The sequence below is a fragment of the Vidua macroura genome, chromosome 9, assembly GCF_024509145.1.
Source record: "Vidua macroura isolate BioBank_ID:100142 chromosome 9, ASM2450914v1, whole genome shotgun sequence".
Lineage (NCBI taxonomy): Eukaryota > Metazoa > Chordata > Aves > Passeriformes > Viduidae > Vidua > Vidua macroura.
The window spans coordinates 15,941,924-15,956,079 of record NC_071579.1 but is presented as its reverse complement, the minus strand read 5'-3'; the positions used below and the strand labels follow the sequence as shown (position 1 = coordinate 15,956,079).

Sequence of the window (14,156 nt, the reverse complement as noted above, 5' to 3'; positions counted from 1 at the left end):
GGCTACAAAATGGCAGCTCTGGGCTTGTAGTAAAGTACAACAGGAATAAAATTTGAAAGAAAAAAACCCGAAGAAATTAAAGTAACTTAAATCTTCAGTTGAAACATTTTTCATTCAATACATAAGAGTTTTTGCCATAACTAGTTGTTTGCTCTTTTTAATATAAGAAAAAGTCATGAAACAGGGGACAACTGATAAATAATTTGTCCACGCAAACATCTTCACAATGCCCACTCCCAGTTAGATTTAGCAGTAAGTCCTGCAGATATGACACATCGCCTCTGACAAGGCTCTGGGGGCAGATGCCTCCATATACAGGTAGTGCCCAACTTTACAGCTGAACACTTATTAAAGTGTAGAATAAGTGGAAGAAAGGGGATGACAACACCGTCAGAAGGCTTTTTACCTGTTCCCAACTCAAATGTCTACAAGGACATGAAGTCCAATCTCCCAGCTCATGTCCTACCATTCCTGTCTCAATTCCTAACAGAACTGACTCTTTCATGTTCTCTGAGATAACCTCACTTCCTGCATGCTGCTGTTGGTGCAGCTTCTGATCATAAATCAACAGACAGAGCTGCAGCTGTAATTACCCTTGTTTGCATTGTAAGGTATGGTGTGGGAGAGGTCAGCTTAATTTCTTCCTCCTTTCTATGCGTGAGGCAGTCTCAGAAATACTCTGCAGCTGTACAGGAATAGTGAGAAAACAGATTTTGCATCTATTTAGTTTACACTGCTGCTTGAATAAATCTCTGAAAATCTGCCTCTCATAAAACCGCAGGTCTGCAGGTAAAAAAAATAAATGCCCAACTGGCTTATGAGCTTCCTACTAGGTCTTAATTTGCACTTAAAGACATCAAAATGCCTTCAAGATTTATATATTTTAGTTATAAAAGATCAAACTTTTTCAAAGTCATCTGGAAGTACATCTGGCTTTCCTACTAGACACCTCCCTATGGTGAATCCACCAGCAGGTTTAATTGAACCTACCAAGAACTAGCGTAAGTATTCTTGAGCTCCACCTACTGACTGTCAACCCACGTACAAACATGAAATAATTTTGTAACGTCTCATCTATTTTTCCTTCAATTTGTTTCTTGGGCTGGGGAAAAAAATAAAATTATGAAAAGGCATGAATTCCCTTTTCTTTCAGAATTAGTTCACAGTTTATGGGTAATACCTTCTTCTCTTTCCTGCTGACTTAGCTGTCATTAATCTAACTAGCTTTGCTGATCAGCATACCAGTGTTGTCTTGCATATAAAAATAAGGCATTAAGACAATTGCTAACTTCAGACTTCTGAATTTGAAAGTCTCCCCAGTCCTGTTAGAGTAAAGTGCTTGTTTGTGTGAGATTTAAACCAATTCTAAATATAATGGAAAGATGAAAAAAATGTATTACTTCTCCAGGGTAAGCAGACACCTTTAAAATATCAGCTAATTATCTAAAACTTCCGAATAGCCTAAATACTTCCCTTTTATACAGAGAACATATATTTTGGATGTGTAGCACTCAAAAAGAAAAGTTACAAGTCACTTGGGCTCTGTCAGTCAGACCTTGGCTTTTCAAAAGTCTGTCAATGTTTTACTAACGAAAGGATTTGAGAATATAGAGGCAAATGACCTCCAGCTATTCTAGACAGGCAGCATAACATTATGCTCCATTATTTGTGTAATGCTTATTTTCTATAAATATCCGACATACAAAAATGTCAGGCCAACCTGCTCTGTTGTATTGTGCTTTTAAGTCTCATGTTTTGTACCAGTTCTGTTATGGTTCATCCTTTTACCCCCCCATTTCCCCCATGGTTTTACCCTGAACTACCCCTTTCCTTGTTTGTCAATCCCCTTCTCCTTCCCTGATGTCAATCTCGCCCCAGTTTGCTGGATCATTCCTCTGTCCCCTCCCTGGTGCCTTGTCCATCACTCGACTCCCTATCCCACTCATCCAGAACCTTCCACAAAGGGCATCGAGTGATTGGGTGGGGGAGGGGTCCCGCCTTCCCACCTCCCCTATTGAATTCCCCATGTGCCTGTCTCCCCATCTTCCACTCCCCCGAACATTCCCATGGGTGGGTGGGTGATCTCCCCCATGTTTCCACCCCTGTTTATATTGTGCTGCACAGGCAGTCTGGGGTTTCGGTCGGTTGGTTCCCCTGGGTTGCAGATCTCCCTGGAGCTTTCCTTAATAAACCTGGACTTTACCCCCGACTGGAGTCGACTCCTTACTTCCACCATCATCGCAACCGTCCCACCCCGCAAGGACAAAAGCCTGAGCCGCCCTCCCGAGGCACGGGAGAGTGTCCGCTGCTGTCCCCCGTGCCGGAGCGAGCCGGGAGTCCCCGAGTGGACACAAGGAGTGGCACAACACCGCTGCTCCTTTGACAGCACACAGCAGTAGATAACATCCCAACGCCTCTCCTGCTGCCCTCTCTGCAGGCTAAACTGTATCTCAGTCTCCAAAAAGAGGCAAGACAGACACATACAATGGACCAATCTTATTCTAATTATCTGTAAACATAGCTCTGAGAGATGAGGAGCTTTACTCTCTAGGCTTTATCAGCAAGAGGACCCAAAATGCTTAATGAAAAAAAATCATTATCATCATCATCTGCTCTCCACACACTATATACTCACTCCCCCTTGTGGCTCATGAGCTTACAGACAGTGAAAGATCAACAGTAAGGTGTTGCATGGAGTTAAATATAAACATTTTCATGTCCCTAACAGCTTTTGTTATTAGTCCATCTTCAAAACAATGAAAACTATAAACCAGCCCCCTTTTTTTCCTCTTTCTTTGAAAAATAAATGCACATCACCACGCACCCATATTTGCTTTCACTGACATGGACATTGTGACTTGGGTATATTATCAAAAGGCCAGGTTGGATGGGGCCCCGAGAAATCTGGTCTAATGAAAGGTGCTCCTGCACAAGGCAGGGGATTGTAACTAGGTATCTTCTGAGGTCCCTGCTAACCCAAACCATTCTGTGATAACACTCAGCATTTGAGAGCCACTGGGATTAATATTTTGGAGAAAACAGGTAATTAGCTTCAACACAAGTTTCACTAGAGATGAAATAATATCAATTTTTTGTACCCCAGGACTTCTATCCCATGTTTCATATTCAGACCTTTCCAGTTTATGTTTCTAATCTGTAAATAAGACCTGATAGTAGTCACTGATCCTCTAATAAAGGTATTGAAAAGTTCAACTAAGTAGCTAACTGCCACCAGTATTACTACTGGTGCCAAGGAAATTAGAGCGAAGTAATTTTATAGTTTTCAACTCAAATATCAGTGCATGTAGTGGTTTTTGAGGACTCTAGACCAGACATCATTTGAGAGTTAATGAGTAATAACAGAAGAAGTAGAATACATTAAAGTAGAAGACATTAACTGGGTCAGATCCATGGTAGGATAACATGTAAGATTAACCATTAACATGCACAGAAAGGATGCTTGCTGCTCTAAGAATTATCAGCATTTTATATTCACTAAAGCATCCTCAGCATTACAGAAGATGCTCCCATAAGCAAAATACCCTAAACTCCATTTCAGCATCAGGAGAGGGGAATGTACTGCCAAAAGACTTCATAATGAAGGCCAGAATAATTAGAAAGCCACTATCCACTTGACTCAATTCATATAAGGATTATCATTCACAAAGAAAAAATATTCCTCCTCACAGTACACTAACTTCCCTCACAGCTGATCCACAAAACCCCAAAACCTCAACCAACCAAGCGAACCCACAAACAACACTAACCACAGAAAAGCCAGTATCTTAGAGCTAGCCAGGCCATTCAGGAATTGGGGGCTGGGAAAGAGCAAATAGCTCCTAACGGGACCAGGCTATCTTGGGGTTTGCTGTTCTAGGGAAACATGAACTAGGACAGTAGACTGAAAGTGCATTGCCTTGCAGAGCTGTAGAATCATACTTCCTGCATAATTTACTGCAAGCACCAGCATACATTTTATTCATCACTTTGCAGGCAATACATTACAGAACTGCTGACTCAACCTTATTTTCGGAGACCAGCTTGTTGGCCAAACAAAATTCAACACGAGAAAACACTGAAACTTGGGTGTTATATTACACCACTAATTATGAATAACTGCATTGTATCAAATAAGGTAAGTTTTCTTTAACTCCAAATGAACAAGGCAAGATTCTCACCATGATTTCAGGGTAATTAAATACTTGAAAGCTGCTGAATTTCAACAATATATGTAACTCCTTAAGTCTTCTTTTTTTTTTTTCTCCTGGGCTGATGAAAGCTTTTAGGATTTATCATAAATACTTAAAGAAACAGTTGTCCCTTTTAAGTAGAGAAGGGGGAGACATGGTAAACAACAAGCCTAGTATAAGGCTGAAAAAATTGTTTCTACTACCTGAAATTTTACTATCACCAGAACAGGACTGAAAGTAAAAGACAAGATGCTTTGTCCATCTTATTGCAACAGCACAAATTTATCCCACTAGAAAATTAAATATAGTTTATGAATAGAAGACAGAGGAACAAAACCAACCAAAAAATCCCAAACCAAACCCACCCCCCCCCCAAAAAAAAAAAACAACAAACCAAAACCAACAAAAACCCCAAAACCTCCAAAACCAAACCTCTATGTGCAAAATACCACGATTTAGGAAAATTTTCCCCACAAAAATAAAAGATAATTAGACTAATCTAGTTTGGGAGGTAGAGCAGATTATTTTGGGATCATAAGGAATCTCTTTTGTTGGAAGTTTGGGTCAAATCAGAACATTTATTCTGACAATCTCAGGGATATGCTGACAAAAAAAAAATAATTCTCAAGTTCCCTCAAGGACCTACTTCTGTAACTGAATGACAGGGAGGAGGGGAAAAATACACACATACACACACACACCCTCCCCCAATTCTGTGCCTCTTGAGAAAAAGCAACCAACTTCCAACAGTCAGGCTCCTACGAGAGTTACAAAGAAATTATTATGAAACGTGATTTGAATAACCATGACTCGATTAAAAATATCAAGTCAAGTGTTTCTTTTCCAGCAGAGGGCAGTGCACAACCAGCAACCACCCATCGAGAATCAAGCCGAAGGTTTCATTGTGACCGAAAATTACATGCATTTAACATTAGATTGGCTCCAACAGGATCTTTTTTGTCTGAATCACACAGCTTACAAACAACAGGCAACTGCTGTGGAATGTTTGTGAAGCTTCGGTTCCTGCTATGCAGAGAACCATAAAAAAAGAGGAAATGTCTCTGACATCACTGATGATCTTTGAGTCAGATGACAAATCCGTAGTGACAGAGATGTGTAAAGTCCAAGTTGGCCACATGGGCATACTGCTTCTCTCCTCAAAAAACCACATTCCATCTGATAACTGCACCTTCTGTGATACTGTTGTCCTTGCTGCAGTTGCAAAATGTGTAGAAAAGAAGTCCTTAAACCACCCTACAGACTCAAAAAGAACCTCCTGATCATGTGGTGCCTTCGTGTCAGGCATTCCTCCCAGCCCTGCTGCTTAATGCTGTCAGACAACGCAGAAACCCAACAAACTTTCTGCTCACAAGCCCCAGCTCGCATCTCAACAGGCAAGTCTCTGCAGGATGTGATACACAGCAGAACAGCAATACACTGGACTTGGCAAGTTTTCCAGTGAGGTGGGAATTTCTCTGATATATTTCCATGTCTAAAATAGGCTGCTTGCAAGGAAATTTCACTGTCATCAGGAAAAATTGTTTCTCAAACTGTGGCTACTTGTCATGCTGACACAGATTTTTCCTAAACTTACATACACACATATAAACTTTACTTTTGATCACCCTCTTACCATAGTATCTTCAGCCAGTAGAATTGTGAGAGTCAAACACCCGTGCCTATATTGTATTGGCATCCACAATATTATTAATTTGTGCAATTAACTATATAAACTGCACCAATAATCCTCATAACCTGATCCAAGCTCTCTGAAGTTGAATTAAATCCACATAATATTGTGCTATCTTGCAAAGCTATAGATAATGATAACGCACTGGAATGTCATCAGAATTTTATTTTCAGTTGCATTAACCAAATCCATGATGGATGACAGTAACTTCTATCACAGTTTGCTTTCTAACAAAATCAAGGAAGAGTAAAAATAGGGAAAAAATTAAGAGGCTGAGACAAAAAAGAATCCTTCAACAGAACTTCACAAGAAACTCTTTTTCTGCAGCTGGAACTTCCTTAAACCAGCGACAGTTTTTTCCAGTCTCAATCTAAGTATAAACTTCTCTCATGACCATGCTGAGCAGACAGTCATAAATTTTGCACATTTTCCACCAATGGAATAAAACAGAACTCCAAAACTTCAGATTTATCAACTCACTGCTGATATGTATTTCTGTAATTATTAAGCACTATTTCCAGAGGAAATGCTTGAAAGGTTTCCCTGACAGGAAGAGAGAAATAGCTTTTTTTTTTTTTCCTTTTCATCCTGATATAGCTTCAATGATTACAGCACAGATTTCTATAAAAAAAGATCCTAAAGTATTTACAGTGAATAGGAATGGGACAGAAAGCTATCTTTAGTTCACATGCATTTGATCAAAATGACTCACAAAAAGTTCTCTGACACACTCTAATCTGCAAGCCCTTGATTCTTTCTCCCTTGCTGCAGGAATCTGTTCTGTGGATGTGCAGACTCAGGGTGTGGGAAGAACCTGCAGAGGCTACCAATGGATCTATTATTTGGTTCATAAAACTTGTAAAAATCTCACAGAATGTACAACGTGCTATTGTGTCCCTGAATCTCTTTCATGAATTGGGTAGCAGCCTGACTCAAAGCAGTCTGGCCTGTTTTCACTTCTACCATGAAAGGGTTTTTTTGAAAGAGCCATTTAACTGTGACCATGGTTTCAGCAGCACTGTGAATACAAAGGAAGAGTTGAAGCCATATGGACACTTCAGTATACTCAGACTCCAGCAAATCAGTACATTTTTCATTCCTCCTTAGAACTTGCATAATTAGCTCTCTTTATACTGAATGAACTAATACATCAATATTCAAGATGTAGTAAACTGCAACTTGTGAGCAATGTAATTTAAAAAATTAGAAACCACAGTTCATCTGTAGTGAACATTCTCTTAAAAAATTTATAATCAGTATTTTCTGTCTTGTATCTTGAGCAGAATAAAACAGCAAAAAAATCCAATTTATTTTGCCTTTCCTCTGTTCAGAGTATTTCTGAATACAAGAATTTATTTATACTACTTTCAGTCACCAGATTTCAGCAAGGAAAGGTTTGTTAAAAAGCAAGGTGCTACACTCAGCCCTGAAGTTTACCATCAGTCTATCTGCTTGTAGTCACTACAGCCACAACAGACATTATGATGTTCTTCTCACTGTGAACCAGCACACAACCACAACCAGCACACAGCCACAGCTAGCATACTGGTCTGTGCCCAGGTCTCTCTGTAAAACTGCTTTTTAAATCTAGCTGGTTTAAAACTAGCTGTTGGTCTTGAAGAAGAGTAGGTATGACTGTGCAGCCTGATAAAGCGGATCAGTTATGAGAATGGCACTTACTTGAATGATCAAAACAGCCACCTCCAGTTAGTGTGTCCTGGAGCAACAGGACTGGGGTGCTCCCCAAGGGAACACAGAGAGCACAGGGTGGGCAATGGGCTCACAGCAGGGTGCAGTTCCACAGCACCCAGACCCAACCAAGGTGAGCAGGATGATGACACCAACAGGTCCTATCACATTCCAGAGAGCCTCAGGCAAGAGAGAGGTAACAGGCCAGGTATAAAGTCTGTCCTGGGCTTCCCACACAGCACTTGGAAACAGGACTAGGGGCAGAAACACCCTCTGAACAACTGAAGCAGGGTCTGAAGGCCCAGCCTGATGCAGCCTTCACCCAGTGGGTGTGGGTGGAAGTCCCAAGTGAGGCTGGCCAGGACACCTGAGAACAATTAGTGCCCTCAGGGCCCTGACACAGTACAATCCGCTTGGGACTGTAACTCTTGGGTAGCATTGCCAGCAGCCAAACTACCCTAGCACAACTTAAATTTGTGCCATGTATTACTTTCAAGATAATTCTTTCATGTATTACTTTCTTGTAATTCTTTCAAGGCAAATTAATCCGAAGTATCTCTTCTCTTTCCAGCCTGAATAGCAACATTACAAATCAGTATCAAGACTTAACAATTACCATGTACAATTAATTCCAGTGTGAGTTTTTATGTAGGAGTGACACATCATACATGCTTCATACTCAAGTTTTTATGTGTTTTCATTCAGTAAATCAACACTTCTCCATTGAGAGACAACACTAACTATATTTTCCTGTGCACTAGAAAATAAAAATGTACTACTCAGAACTTTCATATCCTGAACCAGCAAAAATGACTCCCAAAAATGCTCGTCATTTTCTCTCTCATCTTTCTCTCTCTTTTTAATTTTAAGGTATTTTTTACCACTTAAGGAACATCTGTCAAAGCCTACCTGCTAGCTCAAACTACGTAGGTACAGACTACATACCAAAGAGACTTGCAAATGGCAATGGTGGTATAAACATGCTGCAGAAATCTGGTTTTTCAGCTTGAGAAGGTTAGTGTTCAGCAGTTTACACCTGCCACCATAATGTATTTGAGGATCTGGAGAATTTATCAACATTAATATAATTGTTACCATGTGATAAGTTACAGAAAAGAATGAACACATACTTGCTAAAACTGAAGCCAACAAAGGGAGTCCAAGATCCTGTTGGTATGAATTCACCCACAACTTTTAAAGTTAAGGTTAACTGATTAAAAAAAAAATTAGAGGTAACTGATGAGAGACCTCCTTTATTTATGATTGACTGATTTCTGTGTAAGAATACATTTCTAGAATCAGTTTTATTAGCAACCCAGACTTTTACAGACAAAAAAAAATATTTTCAGGAGTTATAAGAAAGCAATTTCTGCATATTTTTCAAAGTTGAAGTTTGAGATTTCTTGTCTAGAATTCCTGTTATAAAACCACTGAACTAGGACCCAAACTCAAAGTTCACTAAAGGTAGGGGTATAGACAGGAAAACCTGAAAAAGAAAGGGGAAGAGAAGGGATTGGTAACCCTTGTATTCTCCCTCATAAGTCTCTTTTCCCCAGGCTTTCCTCCTCAACATCAAAGTTTTAATTACTAAGGTTTGCACCGCTGCTATTGACAGGAGTCCAAGACAAGCTTCTACTAGGAAAGTTGAAAAGACCAGAAACCACATTTATAATACAGAACTTGCTGAAACAAGACAAGACACATATTGATGAACATGAGACCTCTGCCTTCTACTTATTCACAGTATTAAAACTGTAACAGCATACTCAGTACAGCACAGTGCGAGACAGTAAATTAAACACAGCAATTAACGTGTCCACCACTTTGTTGCCTCTGGCTTCCCCTCTTCCACAGTGCTCTCGAGAAGGCTTTTGACCTTCTCTTCCTACCATATCCCAACTTCAGGCTGGGATTGAGGCCAGGGACCTCACAACACTGAACTACCTGTTCAGAGCAGAAATCCAGCAGCTGTTCTGAGAGTCTCCTGTGGCAGCCACTTCTTGGACCAGAAGTGAATTTTTACCTGTAATTTTAGTAAGTATAGTGCTAAAACTGTAAACCTAAAATTGACATTTTTATTATATTTTCAGATGTGTTTCTTTACTTCCCCAGAAATCCATAAGCAAAAAATACAACTTCTTTTAATCTGCTAACCAAAGCAAGAATTTAGGCAGTCACCATGTAACTGTAAAGAAACCCCATAGAAAAATGGAACCTGCACCCAAAGTACAATGCTCACACGTATTTCACTGAAATTGTAAGAAAACAGTCTGACATTCATATTTAGCTTCTCTGTACTAAAATACAGACAACTGCACTATTTATCTACAAATGACTGGAAATGCTCTGTCAGTGCTGAATAGAGACCAAATAAAGTGTTTTAAGGGTAAGAAACGGTACCTTACCTTAACATATTCCAATGTAGGATCCAGAATATTCTGATCTCTGTAAGAAAATGGTACCAGGAGAGGAGGACAGACAGAAAAACAAACAAAAAATGGTAAGTCCAAATATAACCTCATACTGAAAAGGTGCATTAATATGTGCAATATGCTACTAGGTCACATCTTTGTTAAAACTTGTGTTTTAAAGCTTGATAGCCTATGCTATCGAATTTTTAACAAATATATAAATCACTGGTTTCTTCTAGAAGGACATGTAGTGAAGCCAATAGTACTTAATTTGAGAAATAAAGTTAATTACATCATTTTAAGCAAATAAAAAAAATCTTGACATTTCAATGATGGCTGGAATACTTACTTGCCACCTCAAATATCTGAAATAAATTTAGAAGAGAGCTCTACAAATGGCTTTTGAATTTATTTCTTCGCTTTTGTTTTCCCATTTAAGCTACTGCCTCTGATAGCACTGGGAGGGCACTGCTTACAGGAAGTCAAAAGTACTACATTCACTTTCTATATATACAAGGAAGGAGTTCTCAAAATAATCATAATTTCAGCATCACAATTATTTGAACATCAGATAATCAAGTCATTGCCCTAATCTAAAAATAAAAATCTCATCATAGCTTTTCTATACAGACAGATGGCAAATGGCGCAGAAGCCTAACTGAAGAGCCTTGCACTGTTACAACTCTTTCCGTAAAATACATGTTTATTTTTATTTCTATTTCAAAGCATTTTGTATATTTTTGTTTGAGAACTAGCAGATGACCAGAGTTTGCAGTACATGACTGGATGTTTTCTGAGAACCTGGGATGACTCATGTGGTACTGCCCTTAACTACAAACACGTAACAGGCACAATGAAAACAGTGTAAACTTAAGAGAGGGATTGGGCACTTCTTACAGCAATCAAGATTTCCCCAGGGACAACATAAATTTATTCTATAAATTTAGAAACTGGATCCTTTTTGGTGGAAGCTGTTGCAAAGATGTAACACTAGAAACCTAATAAGCAGCTTCAAAAATGTAGAATTTGGGTTACACTGGAATTAATCAATCCAGAAAACAGTCTCTGAATTCCCCATGTTGTTTGGAATGTAACTGCATATGATCTGAAACTATGTTATTATTTGATACTCAGTTTTTAGTCTGGTTCCCTAACAGCTTTTAATCCAAAATACTGAGCCTTTCCCATAAAATGATGGTGCTCAACTGTTCGGATTCAGTATTTATATCTCAGTATTTATATCAAGGGTCAAATTGCATTCTCAACTGATGTTTTGAAGAATAAAAAGCTGGACTCAATGGAAACAGAATTTGGACCATTTGAAACTTTTTCCTATGCAATATACAAAGAAGGATCAACTTGATAACTGTATGAGCATAAGCATGTACAAGCATAGCAGAGAACACAGGGGTGAAGCACAGAGGAAAAAAAGAAAAGAAAGCTTTGAAACAGAAGAGATGTCTTCCTTCTCAATACTTATCAATTTGACTGGGAAAAAAAATCCCATTTTTAATCAGTTCAGCAAAGTCATTAAGCATGCCTGATTTCTTCTCACATTCAAATGATCTGTGGGAAGTTGTTCCAGTACCAAATGCTACTGAAAAACTTTTCAGTTTAGTTCTTCACTTGCCTGTGGAATCTTTCAGGACAAAGGGTCTACCAGCACAGCATGTGCAACACACTCTGAAAGAACAAACCCACTTCCTCTGGCAGTGAACGTGTCTTGTGATGGTCTGCACTCCTGCAGACCAACCTTCCTACAGATGCCACTGTCCCCACCTTCTGCTATCAGGCAAATGTTCTCTAGGACAGATCAAGCCAAAGCAAAATGAAAGAGGTAGAAAAGCTTCGTGACAAAACAGTTTATTTACTGGTATATAAAGCAGGACATCCAGGAGAGAGCAGAGGAAGTAGTGACCTGCATTCCTTTCAGCTTCCACGTGACAGAAGTGCTTAGAAAATGTTTGGCTTTGGGAAATGGATGGTGTAACAAGTATCTTCACGAGTACTGTAGTATTTTATCTGGTAACCTGACCCACAACAAAATACACAAAACCCTGCAATTCATCCTGAGGCATATAGAAAGATGTTTATATTGGAGCACTGTTCATCTCAGATACCTGTCTCCAAGCTGATCTACTCCCTCCCCCCCCATCTTCCCGTGTTCATCTTTGTGCAAATTTTTTGAAGTTATTTTCAAGGAATGGTAACTTTCATTGATGTGCAGTAACTATTAGTAAAGATTCACTACTGCATTTTCCTGTCACCTGACTCCCCCCCTATACTATCACATTACATACAGAAAACCAGATGAAGTAGTTAGCCCAAATAACTGGAAGGCAACCAAATAAAACTAACTCCTGAATCTCAGATCTCTGTTAGCAATGATGTTTCTTCATGCCATGGGCTACCAGTGAAGAAAATCTATGTTGTCATGAAGTTAAGAAAAATATAAGGTATGTTTTTCCTTTCCATTTTCCCTCTCAAAGAATCTTAAAAAATTATGAACCCACATTCTCATGTATTATTTTAGAAGATCTGTAGGAAAAAAAATTAATACTTTCAGATGACTAACAGATCAAGATAAAAGAGAGTAGCAGGTTCTGCCATCTCTCAGAATCAATTTAACTAAGGTTGGTTTCAATAATATTTTCTTATCTTTCACCAGACTTTATTACCTTTCAAATAATGCTAATGTTTGTCTTCATAAAAAGCTTGACTTTATGGCTATATTCATTGGCACCTGTTTACCTACAACATTTATGTATTAGAGTCTGCACATAAGTCAACCAGTGCTGTGTAAACTGTGGGCTCACAGTTTTATTATTATTGGATTTTATTATACATTTTGGTTTCCTAATAATCAGGTAAGACCTACTTCCACTCAGCTAAAAAGCATATTTAATACAGAATGATGTCCCTGGCACAGAGAAGTCTTCAGAAGACCTCAACCCGAGGTAAGTATGCAGTAGGACACACAGTACTGGCTTCACGCTCTTTCCATACCCATTCTGTCATAGAAAGGAATTGAAGAGAGGGATGCAAGCAGACTCCCATATCTCTTTTGGGTATTGCTATTGCTGCCACCTCTTGCTATCACCTCATTTTGTGACAAAACAAAATCCCTTTCCAGCACGTTTTTACTCATCGGAACAAAAAGGAAGAAAAAAAGCACCTGACTTGCTACATGTAATTAAGGCATTCTCCTGAGTAGTTCAAATCCTCTGTTGCCTTCTCCACACACACAAGGTCTGTATAGAAACTGTGGAAGCAAAAACACTCCTCCAGTAATATCTGACCAGAATCTTAGCCCTCATGATTCTGAGGCTTTTCCTAGCCAAAAACACATTCTCTCTAGAGACTGACATCTGACCACCCATTTTTCAATGCTGGCTGATCTTGCAGACATACAACCCTTTAATCTGTCCCTGGTAGTCCTTGGAAATGATCTCAATTTCTTTTCATGCCAGTTTCAAGATTCTTATGTGCTTTTTTTCTTTTCATGTATGGGTTTCTCACTGTTACAGCCAAGAAAATACACAGAGCCTGCAAACAAGTGTGGTGCTTCAGCAAACCCAGAAAAAAGATGAAGGCAAGAAAACAAAAAACATGAAGTTGCTCTTTTGCTTACCTCTTCTCCCCATAGCAACATTTGCTGCAACAATGAAGAGTTCGGTGGCATTGAGCAAGAAGTGATACATTTGACCACTGTGAGAAACAACGTAACTTCTCAGAATAGGAATTATCATCGTATGAGGACCCCTTCAAAATATAACTAGAGCTGACTGAGATGAGAAAAGGGGATGGAATTCAGCTGTTACTGGATGCTGTTTCTCTACTTCCCAACATATCTGAACAACAGCCAAACGTGTGGGGAGAATTAAAAGATGAAAAAAAAAAAAGCCCTTTTGAAGTTGTCACCATGAACAGTCACTGGCTAAAATGAAGGAAAAAAATCACTATAAGCAACTTGAATCATACTTCTGGTATGACAAACTAAATACTGTCATATTGCCAGTTTCAAATCCTGCATGGATTTAAAGACAATGAGCAACCAAACACAAAAATTGGGTAAAGAAAACCTTAACATCCTGGTAACTAGTCACTCTTCTAAAATATTTGATAAAATTCTTACACACTGACAATCAATACTGGAATTGAAAAGCTGAATCCTGG

The 14,156-nt window shown here is 39.0% G+C and overlaps 1 protein-coding gene across 5 annotated transcripts in view; it reads right to left on the bottom strand.

Moving 5' to 3' along the window:
• The window catches only part of BCAR3 (BCAR3 adaptor protein, NSP family member), a 98,095-nt gene that overhangs the window by 26,083 nt on the left and 57,856 nt on the right, over positions 1 to 14,156 (bottom strand). For 4 of the 5 annotated variants that reach the window (XM_053985397.1, XM_053985398.1, XM_053985399.1 and 1 more), the window contains one exon: positions 9,975 to 10,014. The exons of the other annotated variant lie outside the window; for it this stretch is intronic. In XM_053985397.1, the coding sequence (XP_053841372.1) occupies positions 9,975 to 10,014 (40 nt within the window). The remainder of the gene's footprint in view (positions 1 to 9,974; positions 10,015 to 14,156) is intronic. 5 annotated transcript variants of the gene reach the window in all.